General features: G+C 50.5%; 1 protein-coding gene across 2 annotated transcripts in view; it reads right to left on the bottom strand.

Annotated features, from left to right (window-relative positions):
* Window positions 1–708: 708 nt before the first annotated feature.
* The window catches only part of ANGPT4 (angiopoietin 4), a 44,199-nt gene continuing 20,290 nt past the window's right edge, over window positions 709–24,617 (bottom strand). Inside the window, exons 2-9 of one of the 2 annotated variants that reach the window (XM_023220611.3) lie at window positions 20,193–20,348; window positions 18,306–18,427; window positions 15,042–15,289; window positions 11,145–11,260; window positions 9,682–9,783; window positions 8,104–8,270; window positions 5,091–5,221; window positions 3,477–3,934 (exon numbers count right to left, since the gene is read on the bottom strand). In XM_023220611.3, the coding sequence (XP_023076379.1) occupies window positions 3,774–3,934; window positions 5,091–5,221; window positions 8,104–8,270; window positions 9,682–9,783; window positions 11,145–11,260; window positions 15,042–15,289; window positions 18,306–18,427; window positions 20,193–20,348 (1,203 nt within the window). In that variant the 3' untranslated portion in view covers window positions 3,477–3,773. Of the gene's footprint in view, window positions 3,935–5,090; window positions 5,222–8,103; window positions 8,271–9,681; window positions 9,784–11,144; window positions 11,261–15,041; window positions 15,290–18,305; window positions 18,428–20,192; window positions 20,349–24,617 lie in introns of both variants that reach the window. The other variant, XM_023220612.3, reaches the window with a different exon arrangement.

The raw sequence follows: 24,617 nt of genomic DNA, 5'->3' as shown, positions 1-24,617 counted from the left end.
CCTCCCAAAGTGCTAGAATTACAGGCTAGGAGCCACTGTGCCCAGTGCCTAATTTCTTCATCACTGAAATGGTAAGAAAACTAACCTGGTGCAGGGAGAGGTGACAAGGGTTTTGCATAGGAACCCGCAGATGCAGGTATCCTAGAGGCTGGTCTCTATGAGCTGTGGCCCCCAGGAGACCCAGTCTAGGCTTGAAACCACAGCAGCCATGCCCTCTACAGTGCCTTGTGCTGCCCAGAATCCTCAGGCTGGTCTTGTCTGCAGCTATTGTGAGTCAGCATCACTGTCAGAAGGGCTTCCAGAGGTTGCTAGGTGTTCTGTCCATGGGAAACTGAGGTTCAGAGAGGGCCAGGGGCTCTGATCCAATGGCAGAGCGAGGACTGACAACAGGACCTAATATTCCTGGGCAGGACACAGCTGTGTCCTTGATAGTTTGAGGCAATCGGGGATGAACTGGAGCCTGGGGTCAGGACCTGGGGACGGAGAGGCTGAGAGAGGGCACAGAGGTGGAGAGAAGAGAGATGGGAGCCAGGGACAGGGAAGGAGGGAAGGTGAACACCTGCTCCTGCCTGCCCAGCATCCCTGCTTCCTGAAGTCATGACTTGGGTGGCACTGACCCCACTGCTGGTGCCAGGCGTGATCATGTGACCAAGGTCTGGTCAAGCAGAGTAAGAGTGATAAGCGCAAGGATGTGCACAGGACCAGTCCTGGCTGCAGAAAATCATTCCTTTACTGGAACCACGGAGACGGGGGAGCTCCCCGAGTCAGGGATGCTGAGCTGGGAGGACACGAGCCCGGGGCTGCCAGAGCCTTCTTGTGAGGAAAGATCCTGGCTGAGAATGAAGTCAATGGGGCAGATGGAGGGGCTGAGAGTTGGAGCTGACATCATTTGAGCCTCTGGATCTAACCTCACTTGCCTTTACCCTTAGACAATAAATTGTGAGTCAATTTATTTCTTAGGGCTAGAATTTCTATCCCTTGTACCTGAGTCCTGGCATGGAGGAGGAAGGAAGATAAGAAAGAAGGATGAATATTTAAGAATGGGTGTCTGAGGCTGGGTATGGTGGCTCACGCCTGTAATCCCAGCACTTTGGGAGGCCAAGGCAGGTGGATCACCTGAGGCCAGGAGTTTGAGACCAGCCTGGCCAACATGATGAAACCCCGTCTCTACTGAAAATACAAAAGTTTTCTAGGTGTGGTGGTAGGCGTCTGTAATTCCAGTTACTCAGGAGACTGAGGTAGGAGAATCACTTGAACCGGGAGGCAGAGATTGTAGTGATCCGAGATCATGCCACTGCTGCACTCCAGCCTGGGCAACAGAGTGAGACTCTGTCTCAAAAAAATAAAATAAAATGACATAAAGAACAGGTGTCTGAGGGCAACTCAAATCATCTTCCTGCCCCCTTATAAAATGGGAGTACAGAGAGGGACTTGGGCCTTCATCCTACCCAGAGGAGTTCTGTCCCTAGGCCTCACAGCTTTGCCCTGTCTCCTCTCTAGCTTGCAGTCAGCCTAGAAACTACAGTAGAAAGATAAATGGTGTGGATACAAAAATAAAACACCTTTTCCTCACCTGAGTGCAGGAGAAGGAGCGGCATGTGCTGGGGAATGCCTTCCTCACCCCATTCACCTCTTTGGGGACAAACATTATTAGGCACCTGCTTCATGCCAGGCTCTACTAAGACGATGACATACATGGTCTCATTTCCTCCTTGTCACAGCCCAGCCAGGAAGGAATATTATCATCTCCATTTCACAGATGGGACAACTGAGGCTTTGACGATTGAGAAGATAACTGGTGCCTTGAGAGGCTGAGCCACTGGACCAAAGTGTCAGAGCTGGAGCAGGTTTGTCTGACTCCAAAGCCCTGCCCACCACACCACACTGCGCACAGTAGAGGCTAAATAAAGGTCTGCTGGGCAAATGCTGCCTGAGGCAATTTGAGCTCTCTGGGCAGCAACCTGCCGCTAAAGATTTCCCATCCTGCCTGAAATGCCACCATCAGCAACCATGTCCTTTGGGTCTTGAAGGAGAAAAGTGCTGTTTCCCAGGAATGAGATCAAAGTCAGTCTGTGCTGGGTTTACTCAGGGATCGGCTGAGAGTGGGACTGAGGGCTGGGGCAGAGCCAGGGGGATGAAGGTATCCTATTCCCATTGGCCCAGTCTCATCCAGGAGAAAAACTTCTGAGGACAGATGTGTATCCTGGCAGTAGGGCAGGTGGGCTCCTGGCTAGGCCTGGGTGTTGGCTGATGACAACAGGGCAGAGAGCATGACACAGTGATGGGGGCAGGTGACACAGTGGCTGTGGATCCTTTCTGACTCCATCCTCTGAAAGAAGCTATGTGGGCCCTGGTCTCCCAAGCTCAGGCAGAGGCCTGATCTCCTTCCCTGCAGCTCCCCACCTACCACCACAGGGGCAGCATCACTGCTGGATGGGGAAGGGGAGGGAGGCTAGGGGCTTCGGCTTGGAGGCAGAGAGCATCTGGACTTGGAGACAGATGTCCTGCCCAACAGTCCCTGTAATTGAGCCTGGGGGAGTTGAGGTTACAGGAAGTCCTGAGGGAAGCCACCCAGGTAGAGATCAGCTTCCTGGGACTTGAAGGAGCTTTGGAGGACATGAGCCTATAACACAGGCAGGGACTAAGTTCTAGACCCTTCTTCAGGGATGGTATCTGTTTCAACTGAAAGGTTATTTCTAGTTGTTTTTAGAGGTTGTTTGAGGCTGTCACTGTCGTCCTTGTAGCCAAAAAGGGTGAGTATAGCTGAGGTGGGGATGGGGCTGTGGGGCTCCTCCTTGCGCCAGGGGAGCACTAGCTTTGTCCAAGAGCATCTACAGCCCTGTGAGATGCTCTGGGACAAACTGAGCCCATTTTCAAATAAGTAAATTTGGAGAAAGCTGCCCACTCTAGCCCCTTTATGGGTAGTAATAAGGCACTTGGCCATATTAAAGGCTCTGATCAGTCCTGCAGTGAAAAGTGCCTGTTCACTTTGACTTAACCTACTGTTTCCTTTTCTCATTGCTCACAGGTACTTTTAGAGACAAGCCATAGTTATTCCCTGTGACACATCCTCTAGGACATGCTGGAGGTGAAGGAGCATGTCTTTTAGGTCTCCTAAAGACCCTGAGCTCCAAACATTGGAGCCTAGAAGTGGTGAAGTGGTAAAGCCTAGAAGTGGTGAAGTCTAAAGACCCTGAGCTCTAGGGTCATTGGAGCCTAGAAGTGGTGAAGTATGAAGGGGAAATAATGATTAACCCACCCATTAAGGAGTGGATGCATCCCCTTCAGACTTGAAAAGAAAGTTCAAGGACATCTCAAGACTAGGAAAGCTTGGAACAGGAGCTTGGAATGAGAGATGGCCTTCTCGCCAACCCAAGGGATAGAACCTGGGCCATCTGGGCAGCTTCCAGTGTGCAAATACCTTTCCACCTGCCTGCAACCCCACCATTGGTCATGTATTCCTTTGAAGAGTCAAGTTTGGTCTGTTCTCAGCCCATTCAAGGACCCTCAGGCAGGGAGCCCCTGAAGGGGGAGGGAGAGAAGGGTGAGGACTACATCAGAGGGATGGGCCCTGAACACCCTCCATGTAACAGACAGAGGGGACTAGGGGGGCAGATGACCCTTCTGGACTTCTGGGGCAAGGAGGGCTGGCTCAGGAAGCCCAGGGTGTCAAGGAAGGTGCTGGCACAGTGTCTTGCATCTGGGTCCGGGTTGTCCAGGAGTGCCAAGTCCGAGCTTCTCCTGTGTGGTCCAGCCTCTGGCACAGCTGCTTGTTAGATGTCCAAAGGCCGTATCATCATGCGAGAGGCACGCAGCGAGTAGCTGGGACCCTTGAAGTAGTGCCAGCGGATGCCGTCCATCTTGTGCTTGTTGTCGGGAGCGTGGTAGTAGACACCATTGAGGTTTGACAGGCCACAGGCATCAAACCACCACCCTGGTGGAAGAGGGAGGAAAGGTGCTTGGTGGAGGTGGGAGCCCAGCCAATGGCAAGAGGGCAGCTCCTGTGTCCCAAAGAGAACAAAGACTGATCGGGGCTGTTACCTCCTCTGGGAAGCCAGCTGGCTGGGGATGGGGCTGGGTTGGAGTGGGGGTGGGGTGGACAACAGACCCTCTGCTCAGCCCGGGCCTCTAGAGGGCAGCAAGGGGCTCTGACCACTCCTCGAGCCCCTTCGCTCCTCCCAGCCTTCTCCCTGAGCCCTCGGTGTCCCTGTCTTCCTCCCTCACTGACCCTCTGCCTTTCCAGCTCCCCAGCCTCCCCAAATCGCTCTCCCCACTGCTTCCTAGTGGTCTCTGTTACTCTCTCTGAGTCTCTCACTCTCCAGGTTCATCTCTTTCTTTCTGATGGTCTCTGTGCTTGGGTCTGTCTCTGTGTGTCCCATTGTGTTCATCTTTGTCTGATGGTCTTTGTCCTCCTCTGCCTTTCATGTCTCTGGCCTTCCCTTCCTCTGGGCCCCCAACTTTCACATGCTGTGTTCATCTCCTGGCCTCTTGTTGGGCTGAGTCTTTCTCCCCCATCTCCCTCTGTACTTCTCTGCCCCGGGGTAGCTCTCCATCTGCTGCTCAATGACTCTGACAGCCTTGGTGTCTCTCTCTTTCTCCATCTGTCCTCTGTGTCTCAGAAGGTCTCTCCCCCTGTCTCTGTTCTTCCTACTTTGTCTCTGTCTCCCATTCACTCCACTTCCCATTCTCTGACCTCTGTGCCTACCAAGGAACACTGCCTGAGTCAGAGCTGGTGGGGAGCTGCCCCTCTGCCTCCCTCTGGTCTCCTGATTCTGGTTCAGCTTGCCTGAGGTTGGGACTGATAGGTGCCTCCCCGCAGGGCCTCACACTCAGTGTTCCTTTAGCCTTGTCTCTGAGGAAAACTGGTGGTGCCAGCTTTAGGAGGAGGTGAGACCTGGAGGGGACCTCAAGGACCCAGTGGGGGAAGGCACCGAAGGGGCACAGCCAGGTGAGCCTATGGATGGGCAAGGCCTGGACCTGCACCCACCCTCCTGACAGCACCCGGGCGCACAAGAACCTGGGGAGGGAATGGGAGTATCAATCTGGGTAAGCCCGTGGGTGGGTGGAGCTTCACCCTACCCTGCACCTACCTCCAGACATCACCTGGGCACACTTGCAGAGACAGTGGTCGTTGTCTGAGTCAAGGGTGCTAAAGCTGGTGTTCTGCAGGACCAGGCTGCTCTGGCGCCCTGCTGAGCCGCTGTACCCGACCACAGAAAGCCTGGAGGCCACCCAGAGGTGGTGGTGGCAGAAGGGCCCAGAGTCAGGTTGGGGCTGTGTCAAGGAAGAACTCCCCCAGTGGCTTTGTCTCAGGCTGGGCTTCCCCTCCAGGTGTTCTTGGAGGGAGAGCCCCAGCCTGGGTGGAGGGCTTGGGCTGTTTCCCTTCCTGGATTGCCTTCCCTGCCTGTTGCCTCCCAGGGACACAGCACTTACTGTATGCCAGGCCTCCCCCATCCCACTGAACCTGAGTCTTGGAGGGAAGTGATAATGGTCACAATAATGATAATAATGGCTCACATATATATATATATATATATATATTATTTTTTTTTTCTTTAGAGACAGCATCTTGCTCTGTTGCCCAGGCTGGAGTGCAGTGGCACGATCACGGCTCTTTACCACCTTGACTTCTTGGGCTCAAGCAATCCTCCCACCTCAGCCTCCTGAGTAAATGGGACTATGGGCATGTGCCACCAGGCCCAGCTAATATTTGTATTTTTTGTTAAGATAGGGTCTTACTTTGTTGCCCAGGCTGGTCTTGAACACCTGAGCTCAAGTAATCTGCCTGCCTCAGCCTCCCAAAGCACTGGGATTACAGATGTGAGCCCCACTGTGCCCGGCAACATTTCTTTTTCTTTCTTTCTTTTTTTTTTTGTTTTTTTTGCATCTGCTATGTGTCAGGCATTGTTCAAAATGCTTTGCCTAGCTTAACTCATTCTCATTTAATCCTCACAACACCCTATTCCCATTTTACACATGTGAAAACAGAAATCCCAAGAGCCAAAGAAACCTGCTCAAGTCTCAATGAATGAGGGTCAGAGCCACATGCCAGCCTAGTGTGGTCTGACTTGGTAGTCTACGTGCACTTTGCTCCCCAGCTGATGATGATCTGGCAACCCCAGCCCCATCACACCTCCTCACAATCACCCACCTCTTCCAAGAAGCTTTCCCTGACCACACCAGCCCCCATGGATCTGGGCTCCAGGGCACCCCAGCTCTGCAGCTTTGACATCTGCGGCCAGCTGGGTAAGGGTTTCTATTTCTTTGCCAGGCTCTGTGGCCTTGGTGGGCATGCCCAAGCCTGCCTGGTGATGAAGACCATGAGATCTGGGGGCAGAAAGCCTGGATTCAAATTCCAGCTCTGCCACTTGATAGCTGCATGGCCTTGGACGATTGGCTCACCCCACTGAGCCTCAATTTCTTCATCTGTTCCAGTGGTAACAATAGTGAAATTAACAGTGCTGCCGTCATTTGTTATTGTGTTTTGGTGATGTCAGTGTGTAAAGTGTGAAGAGCAGTGCCACGGGCTGACTGCTCAACACATTCAGTGCTTGTTATTATTTGGCCCTTGGCAGATGGCTGGGCCTGGTTGGAGAGAATGAGGGGCGTTTGTACAGCAGGGTTGGGGGAGGCTGCACTGGCAGCCGAAGTAGGGAGCCAATTTGGGAGCAATTAAGAAGGTCCTGCTGAGGCTGGGTAGGGTGGCTCATGCCTGTAATCCCTGCACTTTGGGAGGCTGAGGCAGGCTGATTGCTTGACCCAAGGAGTTCGAGATCAGCCTGGGCAACATAGGGAAACCCTGTTTCTATAAAAAATATAAAAATTAGCTGGGCATGGTGGTGCATGCCTGTAATCCCAGCTACTTGGGAGGCTGAGGTGAGAAGGTCACTGGAGCCTGGGAGGTCTGGGAGGTCAAGGCTGCAGTGAGCTGTGATCATGCCACTGCACTCCAGCCTGGGCAACAGAGTGAGACCCTGCCTCAAAAAAGCCTTTGCTTTGGTGGCCAGTGGCTTAAATGCGACTCAGCTGGAGGAAAGAGTGGGGACATATCACTGAGAAGTTCCCAGAAGTGGAATCAGGCATAAGGTTCAGGAGGACAGAGAGTCATTCAGAGATTCCTTGGGAGGAAGCGACCTTCCCATCAGTGGAGGTATTCCAGCACAGCTGGATGATGATTGCAACTATGGAGGGAATCTATGAAGAACCAGATGACACGTGAGGTTTTTTGCAGCCCTGTGAGTGTGAGTGTATAATTCCAATTTTTTCCTGGTTCAGAGATAGCCAGGACCCAGGCTTATCTAAAAGATCCTTAAATTTCTCTGAGAGGCAATGTCATGTTGTGGAGACATCATGAGTTTTGCAGCGGGGAGATCTGAGTTCAAATCCCAGCTCATTTAACTTGTAACTTTGGGCAGGATACTTAAACTTGGTGTCTCAGTTTCCATATTACTAAAGTAGGTACAATAATGCCTACCTCAAAGTGTTGTGGGGAAGATTAAATGGAATAATGGTGCCTGGAACATAGTAGGTGCTCAATAAATGCTAATTCCTTTTCCCAAATATACCAAGAACCAGGCTGAGGACGGGGTGAGAAACCTTGATCATCTTACAATATTGTCATGTTTAAGCTCATCCTGCTATTGAAGAAGCAGAAGCTCAGAGAAGCCAGACTGCCTTGTCCAAATTCCCAAAGCAAGCTGGAGCAAGGCCACAATGAGCGCAGGAATTTCAACTTCTGGCCCAGGGACCCTTCCACCCAACCCCGGGCATAGGACAGACTGGGCAAGTCACCTCCTTTTGCTTCTGGGTCTCTGTAAAAAGGCTGACTTGGGGTGACTGACCTTGGAAGACCCCTTCTTGCTCCTCAGATGGCAGCGCCGGTGACATTCTTTCCACTCCACCCAGTGGCTAGGACATGCTGAGTGCTAACCAGCCGCCTCCAGGTCCCATGACGTGCACCCAAATGGGGGACAGATGGCAGGGACAGGAGACGCCCAGAGACTGACCCTTGGAGCAGACTCTGTAGACACTAGCCTGGGGACCCCAGCCCCCCCACTAGCCTGAAGACCCCAGCCCCCACACCAGTCTGGGCCCTGAGCCCACCTGTATAGCTGGTTCTCGCTGCCCAGGTGGAAATGTTCATACTGGGCATAGGCCTCGTGGCCTTCCCAGTCTTGCAGCTCCACACGCAGAGAGTAGGCTGCCCTTCTGGTGAGCTGGTGCACCACCTCATTGCCCAGCCAGTGCTCCCCGGCTGGGTCTCCGAAGCCCTATAGGGAGGGGAGCGTGGGGTGAGACTCATGCTGAGGAGGAGGCCATGTCCCTGGCTGAGGAGCTGGGCTGGGCCAGGCTCCAGGGCTGCTTATACAAAACCACTGTGCTTAATGATTGAGTTCATAAGTACAGCGTAGGCAGGCCTGGGAGTGGGAGCCCTCCACCTGCTACAGGGAAAAGACTAGACTTTTGTAAGTGTAAAAGTCTGTTAAAAGTTACTGAAATCACATTCCTCTGAAGTTCAAGAACAGGAAAACTAATCTTTGGTGACTACCTTTGGTGGAGTATTGACTGGGAGGGGGCACAAAGTGGGCCTCTGGGGTGCTGGGAGTGTTGTACATCTAACTCTGAGTGGTGGTCACGTGGTTGAATACATATGTAAAGTTTCACTGAGACTTACACTTTATTTGTGTACTTAGCCACATGTATGTTAAATCTCAACAAAAATTAAATAAGTATTTCAATCAGCTACATAAATAGTAGACCAAACTTTGTTCAGTGACAGCGTAGCCACTGCAAGATTTCAGCCACACAGAAATATAAAACTGAGAGTGTGGGGAATGTCATGTCCCAATGCCCCTGGACAGAACAAGAATTCAGCACCAAGGACAGGGGCACATCCAACGCCCGCTCCCCAATTTAGTCACGATGCAGTGTGGATTAGCCTGATGGTTAATATTCAGTGCTGTTTTGTGTACTTCTGCACCTGGACACCCTATTCCTCCTTGCCATTTTAATTATTGTTTAAAACCCAATTAGTTCAAAACACTCATAACTTAATTTGGTATTTATTTTTAAGTATTCCCTAAATGAACAGCAAGCAGACACAAATAACAGAACTGCTGTATCACCTTGTGGGAATCTTTTTCTATTTCTTTGGCTTTGAAAACTTTCAGAGTTTTTAAGTATTTTAAGTCAGCTTGACAAAAAATCCTTTATTCAAACCTAATTAAAAAATTGGAAAACAATCGGGTTTCTCTTCTGATAAAATACATGTGATCTTTGGCCCTGCAGTTCCTCGTTGATGAATCTCTACTGCAGATATGACCATAGGTGTATGAAAAGACAAGAAACTTCATTAAAGTGATGCAGTCAGGGGTGATGGGGGGGATTTTTATTCTGTCCCCTCCTTTGTATTCTTTAAAAAATTAGCAATGTATATGTATTATTTTTTAAAAAAATTAAAAATAAAGCTAAACTTTTTTTCTTAGAACATATGTGAAAGTTTTCAAAAAGAACATTCAAATTCAGGTGATGGGGTACCATAAAGCAGATGTGCACTGTCAAGTTTAGATGAGTTGATTTTTTCTGGGGGAGGAATGAGGGCAAAGCAGTCCCCTTCCAACAGCCCAACCCCTGCCCCAAGTTTCAGGGCTGAATGGCCCCTCCCCAAGGCAGCAGGGTTACCTGTTTATAATCCTTCCAGTTCCGCTGGAAAGTAACGGTGCCATTCTCACGGCGCTGGATGAGGGTCCACCTGCCTCCACTGCTCTGCAGGTCACAGAACACCTGGAGGGGGTGGGCAAGGCACAGCTGGGAGCCCTTGGAGGCAGCCAGAGGCCAGGTCTGTGCTGGCCCAAATGTGGCTAGGCTGACAGACCCCCACAGAGCAACAGGTGAGCCTGGGGGTCCTGGGCATCAGAAAGATCCAGGCTCAAATTGCCCATCCATTGCCATCATTTTTCTAAAGTGGTGGGTAAGAAATGACCTCTCAGAGCCTTCCTCTTCTCATTTGTAAAATGGAGGTTTATACCTTAACCTCTTTGTGCCTCAGTCTCTCATCTGCAAACTGGAGTTGTGAAAATTAAATGAGATGGGTCATGTAAAGTGTTTAGAACAGTGCCTGGCACATACTAGGTAAATGGAAGCTTGACCTCTTTTTGTTGAAAGGAGAGTTTAGCAGGTGTGTGAGAAGTGTAAAAGACAACCTGGAGACAAACAGAGGCATTCTCTTTGGTATATTAAGAGGGGGTGAAAGGAAATAGAGCGATGGTGGCTCACAGCTGTAATCCTAGCAATTTAGGCGCAAGGAGGGAGGATCACTTGAGCCCAGGAGTTTGAGACCAGCCTAGGAACATAGGGAGACTTTGTCCCTACAAAATATTTAAAAATTTTAGCCAGGGCATGGTGGCATGTGTCTGTAGTCCCAGTTACTTGGAAGGCTGAGGCAGGAGGATCATTCGAGCCCAGGAGGTCAAGGCTGCAGTGAGCTGTGATCGTGCCATTACACTCCAGCCTGAGCACCAGAGCAAGACCCTATCTCAAAAAACAAAAAACAAAAAAAAAAAAAAAAAAAAGGAAATTGTGAAGTTGGAATCTGCTAGTTGTTTCCCTTCTAGGCCTGGCTCTCAGACCCTCCCTCCTGACATCAGTGCTCTTCTCTGTCACCCTCCTTATCTGATGACTTGACCTTAAATTTTAGGACAACCTTGGGGGCCACTCATTGAAAATGGTGGCACCTCCATTAGCCCTGGTTTCTAATTTCCACATGGGGCAGAACCCCAAGTCCTGCCTTCAATATGTAAACTAGAAAGAAACATCTTTGGGCTAAGGCTATGGAATTTTGGGGATTGTTTGTAATATCAGCTATCATCATCTTAACCAACACAGAACTATTTCCTGCTGTTCCAATGAAAGCATCTCTAAAGTGATGCTGGTGAAGGATGCACTGCCAACTTTGGGAACTTCTGCTTATCTCCACAATCTGACCCCTGACTGCTGGGGGTTTCAGAAGTCAAAGCCACCCCTACACCTCTGGTATTTCAGATACTGGACAAAGTCCCGATGGAGTTGGGGGGGGGGGGTGTCTGTCTGGGAAGCCCTTGGCTCAGTACCCTCTAACAGCCACAGTTCCCAGGGAGCCTCCTAACCTTCCTGGGCTTCGTTGCATTGGACACCTGGATGGTGTAGACACCACTGGCACTGGCCCCAGAGCGCTGGATCTCTGCACAGTCCTGGAACACCTGCTCACCTGCCATTATGAAGGCTGCAAAGGGACAACACAAAAGTCAGTTGGAGATGGGCAAGGAAAGAGAGAAGGGTCCAAGTGGGCATGCCTGCCTGCTTTGTGCCAGGTTCTGGGTTGGGAGGTGCTAGGGACAGGGAGATGAGTCAGACCTGGGAAGATTTCGTGGAGGAGGTGACAGTAAGTTGGGACCTGTACAATGAACAGGAGTTGCCCAATGGAGAAGGGGAAGGTGTTCCAGGCAGAGGAAACAGCATATGCAAAGGCCCCAAGGTAGGAAGGGCCCTAGTGTGTGCAGAGGACAGGGCATGAGGAGGGGAACTGAGGCTGAGGCCAAGGAAAGGAAATGACTCACACCATGAGAGAGGGGTTGAGACCAGGGAGGCTGCTTGTTGTTTGATGAAACTGAGAGGGTAGAACAAGGCTGGCACAGAGAAGGTGGGAAAGGAAAAGGAGAGAGGAAGCTGAGATTTCAGCAGGGCCAGGTCAGCCTTGAATGCCAGGCTGAGGAGCCCAGATTATCTGGGCTGAGAAAGAGCACTCTGTCCAGAGTGTGGAGTGGGGGCTGGAGGGGATGAGACTCAAAGCTGAGAGGCCAGAGAGGAGGCTGCTAGAGTTTTCTGGGAAAGAGTTACTGGGGCCTGAACTCCAGTGAGGCACTTCCCATTTCACAGACCAGGAAACTGAAGCCCAAGAGTGAGGCAACTGGCCCAAGGGCACACAGCCAGGTAAGGCAGAACCTTCTTTCTTTGGAGCTCCCTTGGGTGGGAAGCTGTGAGTTCCCCTCCATAGCCCACCCTTTTGGCTGGATCTCCCTGCTGCCCTGGGCATAGGCTCCCTTATTCTGTCCTCCCTGGAAGCTGACTGCTGGCCTTAAAGGGCCCCTGTTTCTTCCCTCTGGACTACATGAGATCAGGATAGTATTAATGACCAAAACTTACCAGGGGTTTCTAGGCCTGGCCTGGAAAAAGTGACTTGACAAATAAAGTGCAGAGATTTAAAATCTCCTGTCTCAATTAGTGGAATCCAGTTAGAGGTTTGAACTGTGATTCTACCAGAATCCAGTCTCTCTGGGTAGGCAGGTACACAGGATGGGGCTAAAATTCCAGATGGATAGGTTGTCAAAACCAATGAGGAACCAGGAGGCTACCACAGGGTGGGACTTCCTGGTTTGGCTTTACATCTGAACTTCAGGGATCCCAGATCCTGGATCTGGGGCACTTGTCCGGAGAAGGCTATTGCTCTCATGTCACAAATGAGGTGACGAAGACCCCCAAATCCATCCCAGTTCACCTACAAGCATTTCCTGGGCAGGGGTCTCCACTGCCCCACCTGTTGGCACCCCCCTAGCTCCCCATGGGGAATGCAGTCCAGCCAAGCATGAGGAGGCTGTTGGCCTCATGGTGAGAAGGGATGGGCTGAACCTCACCCAGTAAGGCAAGGACAGAGCCAGGGTTGGCCTGAGATTTCCAGCCACCCTTTCCAAGGCTCTGCTCACTGTTACTTTCCTTAGTCTACAACAATGTCAATAACAATAACAACAATAATATCAACACTAAAAGTGAAATATTCACCATGTATTGTAGTGTTTCCAAGGTGCCATGTAATGCCAGGGGTAGTTTGGGACCAGGAAAAATATTTTTGGGAGGCATAAGAATAGGATGGACTGATATTGACATGTAATGGTTTGACCTGGTCCTCCTCTGAATATCTGGGCTGGTAATTTGCACCAGTTTCCCTCGCTTTTGGCCATAGGCACTGTGCTGAACCCTTTTGTATGCCTGAACTCATCTGATTCTCTGTGCAAGAACTCTATGAGATTATTATTCCCATTTTACAGGTAAGAAAAATTGAGGCTCTGAGAAGTTAAATAAATGACTTGTATGAAGTTCCAGTGCCAATAATAAGTGAAGGAGCCAGGGCTTGAACTCTGGCCCATCTGACTGCAAAACCAATGCCCTTCCTCCTACACATCTCCCCTTGGATTTCCACCACTGAGCATATGTAAGGTTGGGCAAACAGCCTGCATTAACAATTGCTGCTTTTATATCGTGCAAAGGTTAGGTCTTTTCTACCTGTGTCCTTGTCCTTGTAACCTTCTGAACCAAACTCCCCACTGCCTGAAAACATCAGAACACTTGACTCTTTTCTCCTTTCGCCAGCCTCCACCTGACTAGGACAAAGCTAGGCAGAGAGCTAGTGCTCCCTTCCTGCTAGACTTCAAGAATGCCTGGTTCCTGTGCCCCATCTCCATCCAACCCTCTCTTCTACACCTGGCAACTGAGTCTGTCCTTCAGTTTCTCCATCCAGAAGAGGGTGAAAGCAGCTGCCTGGTGTCCTTCCCTGGTGATAGTGGAGCACAGGGGACAGGGTGTTTGGGCAAAAGGTGCCCAAGATGGGGTGCCCGACACAACCTCCTACTCAGACGATTGAGTAGACATTCAGCCTCAGCTGGAGACTGGGTTAGCCGTGGGTTAGTGGGAAGTGTTGGGCCCAGGCCTTGTGCCTTGGGCTGAGCTACAAGAAACCCATACATGGGATGAATTCAGGTAGCTCATGGCTAGGTCTATGCATAAGCCAGTAATGGGTTCAGGTTAATCTACGTGTCGTGGTTTAGAAGGTGTCTACTTTTCCTGCCTGTAGCTTCCTTAGGCCTCAAATCCTTACTCAGCAGTGTCTGTCAGACTTAGATGGAGCCAGGTGGGATCCTCTGCCCCCAAATCCTTGTCAGCACTGGTGGCGCCTGGAGTGCCATCACTATTGGGTCTTAAAGGCTTTCCAGCCTTCCCCTATGGATCTAGGAGCAGCAGCAGCCCCTTTGATCTTTCTCTCTCATCAAGCCATCTCCACACATGGTTCCAATCAGAGCTTCTTGAAAGTAGTCCCACTCTGTCCAAAAGCCTCCCATGCCCCTGCTAGCCTCAGGCTAAGAGCCCTTCTCCTTCGCACAGCCTTTGGACCTGTCTGTTTTCATGATCTAGAAACTTCAGGAACACTGATAGCTGAGCATCTGGCACATATTAGGCACTCAAAAACTGTATTTCTTTCTCCTTCCCTCTGGGACTCATAGACCAGGGATTGAACATTTTTGCAAGGGACAGGGGCTGTGACTGTGCATTCACTGCTGTATCCCCAGCACCCAGCACTGGGCCTGGAACACAGTAAGTGCTTAGTAAATTGTTGACTGAGTGATTGCCGCTGGGACCAAGAATGCCTTGGACAACCCAAGTAGGCTGTGTTAGAAGGAGTCAGTGAGGGCCTGGGAGCCTGGCCCAGCATTGTTTCCCTGCCCCAGAAGCCAGGGCCAGGGATGCCTCTTCACTTCTGTTTGGCCCTCTTGGGCTTAGGGACAGGGGCATTAAGATGAGAGAGGTCCTTGGGGTGCATTGAGTCCAACCTCCCAGTTTCTCCCCATTCTATAGCTAGGGAAACTGAGGCCCAGGGAGGAGTAGGACAAGCCCAAGAAAGTGGGGCTGGAGAGTGAATCCTGGAGACCAAACTTGTCAGTCTGGACTGCTGTTGCCCTTATCCTCACCTCCAAAACCCACGGGTAAACTCAGGCCAAGGGAGCGGCAGGGGCATGCCCAAGGTGACACACAGAATTAAGGGACAGGGCCTGGATTGGGATTGTTGTTGCTGCCATTGTTATTACTGCTTATTGTTATTTCTGTTTCTCAGATGGTCGGGGAGGGTGGGGCCCGCAATGGCTCCCAGGTGCCCAGAGACCCTGGAGTGTGAGCAGGGTCTCCCTCCCATGTCCCACCCGTCTTTAGCCGCACTGGGGCACACCCAGCTCACTCACCCGGGGCAGAGGCGTTAGCCCTTTCTTGCACCAGGTCCCGCAACGACACCAGCAGCTGGTTCAGACTGTGCTGCTGGTCCTGTAGCAGGCTGGAGTTGTGCCTGACACGGCGCAGGCCGCGCTCGATGTTGGTGAGGGCGGCGCTCTGGCGGCTCAGCGTGTTCAGCAGCTTCGCCTTCTTGCTGAGGATGCTGGCCAGCTCCTCCTGCTGCCTGGTCTCCAGGGCCTGCAACCGCTTCTCCAGCTCGCTGCGGGGTAGGGGGCCGCACAGAGATGAGCCTGGCATCCTCGCGAAGCATGCACCCCGGCGCACCTCCCCTGGGCCCTGGAGTCCCTGCAGCCTGAAAATGAGACTCAAGCGTGGTGGAACGTCCTGTGCCCACTGTAGGCACAGGTTGAGGAGGGGAGAAAATAGGTACCCAGCCCTGGAGTAATATAGATTGAGGTTTAGTGGAAGAAAGAGGTGGTGTGTGAGGGACACCAGCAACTGGGTAGCTATTATCAAATCCCAGATGTGCTTGCTTTTTGACCCAGCAGTCTACTCTCAGGAGATATCCTCTAGGGAGCATGGGCAAGAATGGCCCTGTAGACTTGCTTCTAATAGAAAAATAAACAAAAAGCAATATAGCCTACATGCCCAACAGCCAGGACTGGCTGAATCCGTTGCGTTTTGGTGTCCCTGGAAATGTTCCGCAGTCATGAAGAAGGAGGCATTTGCACAGAATTGAAAAGATGCCCAGGACTTGGGACATATCAAGCCTAACCCCATGTGTGGCAAGAGAAGAAAGAAAGAAAGTATTAATGTAAATATAGAGAAATGGGGTGAACATATAGGAGAAGGCTGGAAAGACCACAGTGGTGCCTGTGTTTGGGGATAATATGAAAGAAATTCCCTCAAGGGCTGTGACTTCTGCAGAGCAGGTTTGAGTGGATGGAGATGGAGAGGAGGAAGATGGGGGCAGGATGGAGGGCCCAGCTTTCACTTTTATTTTGTACAGGTTCCTGTTGTCTGATATATTATAATAATCAAGAGAGTTTTTTTTGTAATGGATTTAGAAGCAAAGAGGAGTTTTTCAAAAGAAAGTTTTTAACTCAGCTCTTTCTTTTTGGGCATTTTATCCTCCAGATTTGCTCACATGTGTGTGAAATGAGATATGGTAACGTTACTCATCATATCACTGGTTGGATTAGTAAAAGGCTGGAAACAACCTCAATATCCATTAACTGGGGACTGGAGAAATAAAAGCAGGGACAACATATGGTGGAGCATTGTAAAGGTGGAGAAAAGAACGAGCAAGCATGTCATGCAATTATAGAATCTTTCTAAGGTAACTGAATAATAAGTTATAAAAACAAGGTATAAACAAGTAGTAGGCTACATTTGGGCTTAAAAAGGATAAAAACAGGAGTATACAGATGCTCCAAAATGTATGATGGGGCTACGTCCTAATAAAGCCATCATAAGTTGAAAGTGTCCTAAGTCAAAAACACATTTGATACACCTAACCTATGCTGAACATCCTAGCTTAGCCTAGGCCACCTTAGAACACTTACATTAGCCTGTGGTTGGGCACAATCATCTAGCACAAAGCCTATTTTATAACAAAATGTTGAACAGTTTATGTAAGGTATCGAATATTGTAATGAAAGAAAAACACAATGGTTGTATGGGTACTCAAAGTACGGTTTCTACTGCATGTGTATCACTTCGTGCCATTGTTAAGTCACAACATTGTAAGCCCAACCATTGTAAGTTAACAATCTTCTGTATGTATGTGTTTGCATGTTCATAATAAACCTGGAATGTCAGCTTATAGAATGTCAGCTTCATGAGGAAAGGGGCTTTTGTCTCTTTGTTTACTTCTATATCCACAGTGTCTATAATAGTGCCTAACACATGAAAAGAGTTCAAAAAATAATTGTTGGTTGAATGAATGGAAGGGTACACAAGAAACTAGGAACGGTGGCTACCTCTGGCTTGGGTGGGCAGCTGAGGAACAGGGCTGGGAGGGAGACGTTTTCCTGTATATCCACTTGTGCCGACTCATTCTGCAGACTAAGAAAATGAGTCCAGCTAGGGCAGAAGAAATTTCCTCTGGACACCCAATTATGCTGCAGGAAAAGAGAGAATTGGGGCACACTGAAATTCTAGAATTCCTGCTCTGCCTTCACGGGCCAAGAGTTTACTGATGACATCCTCCATCCTCACTGATTTCTAGACACCTGGTGCTAATTTAGAGTCATTGAAAGTATCCCAGTCCTTGCCACTGAGACCTTGGGGTGGGAGAATAAGAGGACGGGCAGATTGTCATTAATTGCACCCAGATCAGAGAGCTGGGGGATCTTATGGCCTTATCCTGAACCAGCATGTGAACAACAACATCTGGCCTGATTCACAGGCCTGTAGCTCGTTCAGTGGATAGATTTTGCCTTCTCCAGAACCCTGACTTTGGCAGTTTTTTTCTTCACTCAGCTTGAAACGGAGATGAAATCAGCCTTAGCTGCCAGATTTTTCTGCTTTATCTAAACCTTATGACCGTTTTTTTTTTTTTTTTTTTTTTTTTTTTTTCCGGTAATTTAAAGAGTGTTCCCCTGATGCCTATTTGCTTATAAACGCAAAGACTCTCTGATAGTGCAGACAAGAACCTGGTAGCTGTGGTTTCTTCTGGGAAAGGAAGCCGGTAGATAGCACCAGATTTATTTATTTGCAAAGAAGTAAAACCAATAAAATTTACAGGGTGAATAGTATGGTGGGTGAATTAGATCTCAATAAAGCTGTTAAAATTTATGAGATAAATAAAAGAAGGAGGAAAGGAAGGAAGGAAAGGGAAAGAGAATTAGGGTGTCCTGGGCCCCAGGAAAATGCCTGTCCCCTGTCTCACCCAGTGCAAGGGCCAGGCAATGTGCCTGCTTGGCCCCTAGCCCAGCCCCATACCCAATCTCATTTCCAGCCTCAGTCTGGGCTGCAACCCTGGTTTCAGTCCTTCCCCAGCAGGGGCTATTCCCAGCTCTAGTTTCAGCCCTAACTCCCAGAATACCTCCTTGCCCCAGTCCTAATCCAAGCTCCTAGCTCTGGCAGCAGGCCCTATCCCAGACACCAGCCCACGTCCAGCTTCCGGTCCTGGCTCCAGCCTCAATCCCAGCACCGGTTCTGGTGCCCGCCCTAGGTCCTAAATAGTCTATCTATTTAGTCTACCTAAAACTATCTTGTCTGCACTCCAGCCCCAGCCCCTGTCCTAGTCTGGTGCCAGGTGCCACACCCACCTGTTCTGGCCCTGAAGCTGCTGGAGCTTCTGCCTCTGTAGCAGCAGCTGGTTCTCCAGCTTGTTGGTGGAAAGGAAGGTCTCCGGCATCTGGACATCCATTCTTGATGTCCGGTTCAGGAGCTGCCCCAGCAAGCAGAAGCAGGAAGGGTGCTACGTAAGTACTACATGAGCCCTGCCCAACCACCCACCTGCCCACAGGCCCTGCCACTCCAGAAACTTACCCATTTCCACTCTCCCAGTCATAGTTCCTGTGGTTACTCCTTCACAGGCCCTGACTTAGCTTATGATCTGCTTCCTAAATTTGCCTTTCTCCATCACCGCAATGGCAGCTCCATTCTCCCTGCTGCTTAGGCCCCAGGAGCCATCATCCTTGTCCCCCACATCCAAACCATCTGTAGGGCCTGTCTGCCCTGCCTTCCAGGTGGTACCTGACCACTTCTCTCCTGCTCTGTGGCCCTCACTCTGACCCTGGACTCCTCCCTTGCTCCCTGCAGTCTAGTCTCTACTTAGCAGCCTGGGACTGCCTCTTAAAACATGTTTGCTCTGTTCAAAAGCTTCCTGTGGCTCCCGTCTCATGCGGCAGAAATGCCCCAGTCCTCACCATGGCCTGCAAGGCCCTGTGGTGTGATCTATCCCTATGACTTCTCCAGCCCCTTGCCTGCCACTTTCCTCCTGGTCACTCCAGCATATGGTTCTCCTGATGTTCTTGAACCCGCCAGCATGTCCATCCTCCCTCTGGGCCTTTGCATGTGCTACGTCCCCTGTCTAGAGCACTCTCTGCAGTAAGCCTTGCCGCAGCCCTACCTTCTCTGTGGCCCTTCCTGGCCTTGCTGTACAAACTTGCAGCTCTCATCCCTCCCACTACTCCCAGTGCACCCCCTTCTTGCTCTCTCTTCCATGCTATTTTCTCCTTAGTGCTGTCACTGGCTAACATATACAGCCATGTCTTGCTTAATGACTGAAAAATGTAAGAAGGTCATCATTAGGCAATTTAGTCATTCTGCAAACATCATAGCGTGTACTTACAAAAATCTAGATGGTATAGCCACCTGCACACCTAGGCTATATGAGGCAGCCTATTGCTCCTAAGCTACAAACCAATGCAGCATGCGACTGCAATACTGTAGGCAGTTATAACACAGTGGGAAGTATTTCTGTATGTGTATCTAAACACAGACAAGGTACAATGAAAACAGCATATGATACTCTTATGGGACCGCTGTTGTCTATGTGGCAAGGTGTTGACTGGAACACTGTTAAGCAGCGCATAACCATGTATGCCACCCATCTTTTCATTTTCAGGGGAAGCTCCACAGGAGTAGGAATGTGTGCCTGCTCCGTTTCCTGCTATATACTAGAACCAGTCTTCTCAAGCAGTGCCTGGCACACAGGGGATCAAACAAACAAATGGGCACAAACTTGTGTCTATTTGTTACTCACTTTTTCATCCACTGACTTCCCTACCCTTCGTTTATTCACTAGTTCTTTCCCTGCTCTTTACTGCTCAGATACCTCCTCTCTCCAAGTCCTTGGCCCCAGGAGCCCAGGGAATTGTTTCTTATCCATCTTCCCCTGGTGCATTGTAAGCCCTCTGAGGCCAGGGGGGCTGTGCTACTATACCGCTCATCCCAGTGCCCAGCACAGACCTGGGCACTGAAGTTACAGAGGCAGAAAAGCCAAACCCAGCATCCATCCCCCAGGGCTCATAGCTTGGAGGGAGATTGTTTTATGAGAAGGTCATCAGGGAGGAGGGACCCAGGGGGCTACAGGCCCAGAGGAGGCCTTGACCCTACCCAGGGTCAGAGATCAAGATAAGATGACTGGGGCTATGAGCCAGCCTGGCCAGCCACAGGCCCTCAGTGCCCACTCAGTCACCCTCTGTTACCTGAGCCTCCATGTCGGTCAGCTTGCGGGTCTGGGCAGTGGTCTGGTTCAGGAGGCTGGTGCCCAGCTCTAGCATGGGGGCCGTCTGATTCTGGGCCATTTGCTGCTGGACCTGCACCAGCTTCGACCTCAAGATCATCTTGATGGCCCTCTCTAGCTGTGGGAGACCATGGGCTGGGGTCACGGGGGAGGGGCTGGGGGAAGCCCCCTGTCCCTCCCACGTGTCGTCATGGGAGGGCACTGAGCAGCCACATGAGGCCTCCCTGGCTCAGAACATGCCGGGCCAGGTCAGGCCACCATTACCTCTTGCCTGGACTATCCCAGTAGGTTTTTCCCTGGGAGGGATTTATATGCCTGTTTTGTCTGCCTCTCTGCTTCCATCCTTGTCCCTTGCACAGTCCATCCCCCACTAGGCAGCCAGAGGGATCCTGCTAATCTTTAAGTCAAGTCACACTCCTCCTCTGCTCAAAATCTTTCCAGGGTTCCTATCTCACACAGAGGAAAAGCCATGGCTGCAGATTCCTCCATGACTGGGCCTGCCACTACTCTCTCATTCCTCTCCTGTCCCCCTCTCTGTCACTTACTTCAGTCCCGATGCAATGCCTCCATGACATCCCTCCAACAAAGCAAGCATGTGCCCACAAGTTGTTCCTTCACTGTTCCCTCTGGAATCCTCCCCCAACCCTGATCCCCATCTGCATGGCACACGCTCATGCTGTTTCAGCTTTCTTCATACCACTTATTACCACCTGACTTTTTAAAATCACTACCTCTGTTTTTATCTGTCTGTTGTCTGTTTCTCTCTCTAGAATGTCAATTCCATGAAGCCAGGGACTTGGTGTTGCTCACTACCTTGTTCTGTGTTTAGCACAATGCGTGGTGCACAGTGAGTGCTCATAAATGTGTGTTCAATGAATTGATGAAAAAGGGGAAACAGCAAGGGTCAGAGCACAGCGCCCAATCGCATGCCCCTTCCCCAGCTTCCTCGGGCGAGCCAGCCAGCAGGGAGTGGGAATGCATCTCTCCCTTGTACAAAGAGTTTGCAGGTCCATTGGCCAAGCTGTGCTTTCGATTTTCAGACCTCCTCCATCTGCCAAATGGGGCTGGACTGGCCAGTCTCCAAGGGTTCTCCCAGCTTGGATGTTCTGGGATCCCACGTGCAAATGTTCATTTCTTTGACAGGGCTGCTCCTTTCCCAAGGGCAGGAGAGCTGGTCTGGCATGACACCAGTATCCTGTTGTAAAGGTGAACAGTGTGTTCTCAGGGCTCAGTGCCTGCGGGCAGAAAGCCGGCTCCCATCCACCATTGCCTCTCCATTCGGCACACATGCTGGCCTCTCACCACGCCCCCCACCCCCGTCCCTGGCTCCTTCCCTGGCTCTTTCCCTTGCCCTCTCACTCAATCTTTCAGAAGGTCCAACTGGACAGCTCCCAGGGTCTCTGGAAGATGGTTGCTCTCCAGGAGAGGTGGTGACCTTGGTTTGGGCCAGGCTCCAGCCACTTCCTCCTTCATCTCTTCTCCCCTCTTCCATCTTGACTGTTCACTCCCATCCCTTCCTCACCCTGGAGTGTTTCAAAGGGAGCAAGTTCCATTATCAAATCCTGGAGCGGGTGCTTGTAGGTGGTAGTAGTACTGGTTACAGCTGTGTTTCTCAAAGTGTGGTTCTTCTGAGAGCTCATTAAAAATGCGAATTTCCAGGTCCTACCCCAGACCTCCTGAACCGGAAACTCTTAATGATGCCCAGACATCTGTGGTTAACAACCCCCCTGGCTGAGTCAGATGCCTGCTCAAGTGTGAGAGCCCTTGATGCAGAGATGGCAACGGAGACTGAAAACCAGAGAGACCCCCTTCCTTCTTTCCCTGCATCATTAGCCCACCCCCTCCCTGCAGCACACAAGCATGCGCTAACAGCTCCCATCTAAAAACTAACTCCACAGCCTCTCTGGCTGCTTCTCCAATTTCTCTGATCTCCTCAACACAAAACTTCTACAAGTTGTCTCCATTTTCTCACCTCCATACCCACCCTCACTTAAAAAAAAAATAACGTTAATAATATAATGATGTTACATTTCACACATACAAAAAAGCATAGAGGCCAGGTGCAGTGGCTCACACCTGTAATCCCAGTACTTTAGGAGGCTAAGGAGGGTGGATCATTTGAGCCCAGGAGTTTGAGACCAGCCTGCGCAACATGGCGAAACTCCATCTCTACTAAAAATACAAAAATTAGTCAGGCATAGTGGCACAAGCCTGTGGTCTTAGCTACCCAGGAGACTGAGGCAGGAGGACTGCTGGAACCCGGGAGGCGGAGGTTGCGGTGAGCTGAGATGGCACCACTGCACTCCAGCTTGGGTAACAGAGTGAGATCGTGTCTCAAAAAAAAAAAAAAGTATAGAGAATAAATATAACCCATAGCGTTCATTCTCCTGTATACCTCCAGTCACGTCTCTCCATCCTGGGAGGTCCCTTTGCCTTCTGGGGTCTCACTGTTGCCCAGGCTAGAATGCAGTGATGTGATCATGGCTCACTGCAGCCTCAAACTCCTGGCTTCAGGCAATCCTCCCACCTCCCAGATAGCTCCCAAATGGGTGAACACCACGATGCCCAGTTCCCCCTTTGCTCTTTAATTCACCTTGTCATAGATAGCCCTCCTTGTCACTGCACTCAAGGGACACTTTTGTGTCCTCATCTTTCTTGACATCTCAGGAGTGATCACCTGGATGGCCACTCCCTGTTGCTGGATGACTTCCCCCCAATCCTGGCTTCCTCCTAGCCCCTAATCACCCACTCTCTGACTCTTCCTTTACAGACTTCTACATGGCAGGGCTCCCATGGCCCAGTCCTGGATCCTTGTCTCTATGTACATTCACTCCCTAGGTCAGGGGTCCTTAATGAAGAACCACAGGCTCCATGAACTTGAGTGAGAAAAAAAAAAATCACATTTTTTTGTCCACTAATCTGCAATTAAAATTTGGCATTTCCTTCAGTTATGAGCTTAGGTCACAAACCACAGCTGCACTAGCAGGTCCTGATAGTCATTACCAATAGAAATCCCAAATATTTTCATATCACAACACATTCTTACAGTATGTTAAAATATTGTTTTTACTCACTGTGACTTTGGAATTATGGACATCAGACCCACCACTGGATAATGCTATGCCTGATCACAGATTTTATTTTTCATATTTTGCTTATGATTTTCATATTACTGAGTGTTCCTATGCTTTGATTTTATCCATTTCTGAGAAAGGATCATTAAACTTCACCAGGACCAGATGCCAAGGGGTCTGAGGCTCCAAATGAATCAGGGCCCTGCCCGAGGTGCTGAGACCAGTCTTTGGAGTTCCACATACCCCGTGCTGATGGGGCCATCACCATCTCCCACCCAGACTTCTCCCCTGCATGTCCCCAACTCACCATCTCTGCATGGTTTCCAATGAGCATCTTGAGTCCAGTGTGAAACTCTTCGATCCTCAGCTCCCACTGCCCCTGTCTCTGCAACTCCTACCCCATTCTTCCAAGTCTTTCCCATCTCAGGAAATGGCCCCACCCAGTTCTGAAACCCCAGACCCAGACCTCAATCTTAACTTCTCTTTTCCTTAGCGGCCACACTCAACCCACCAGTAAGTACTGCCCACTGTGATCCCAATGTGGATTTCAAATCTGTTTACTCGCCTTATTCTGGGCCAGGCTGCCCTCCTCCCCATGGGTCTGCCTTTTTGTGCCTTCCTACCTCTAACCCCTCTGTCAGCTCCCAGGAGATTCTAATGTGTGGCTGGCTGGGCCCACCAGCATGGATAAGGACAAACACAACTACACCGAGTTTGGTCTCAGGCTTTTTCAGACTTCATTGACCTCCTAGAACCTAAATTATAAAACAGACATCCAGGTACTGAGCACCTGCTCCAAGCGGTCAAACAGCAAATTCATGCCTGAGGTGAGACTTTCCCAGGCGTCTTCCCCAAGCTTCTTATTTGCCTGAACATGGACAAACTGAGGCCCAGAAGTCTTGCCCAAGGTCATCATCTGGCAGGCTAGGCTCTAAGACTCCTTGCCTGAGGGTTGCAGAGCTGAGCTGGTGATTCAGAGCAGCTCAGTGTCCTCTCGAGTGATTGGAGATCCCCAAGCACCTCACTGGTCCCCAACTTGTCCTGCAGTTGCAAGTGGCTGGGCAGAGCAAAGGCTACCCACAGCTGAAGCCCATCACCCAATTTGCCACACCCGCTCACCAGCACAGGCCCTGGGATGGATAATCTCGGCAGATGGGCTCAGTTAGGCTGAGCTGGGCTCTGGAGGCTAACACTGGCCTGGGTGGTGGGAGCTGGGTCTGGCCCACGGCTCAGGCACCAGCTGGAAGGGCAGGGGACAGATCCCAGTGGAGGAACTGACCCAATATGGGATTTACTGCTCTCTATGCCCTGCA

The sequence above is a fragment of the Piliocolobus tephrosceles genome, chromosome 20 (genome assembly GCF_002776525.5).
Source record: "Piliocolobus tephrosceles isolate RC106 chromosome 20, ASM277652v3, whole genome shotgun sequence".
NCBI lineage: Eukaryota > Metazoa > Chordata > Mammalia > Primates > Cercopithecidae > Piliocolobus > Piliocolobus tephrosceles.
Note: the sequence above shows the minus strand (reverse complement) of the source record. Positions and strands in the feature narration are given on the sequence as shown.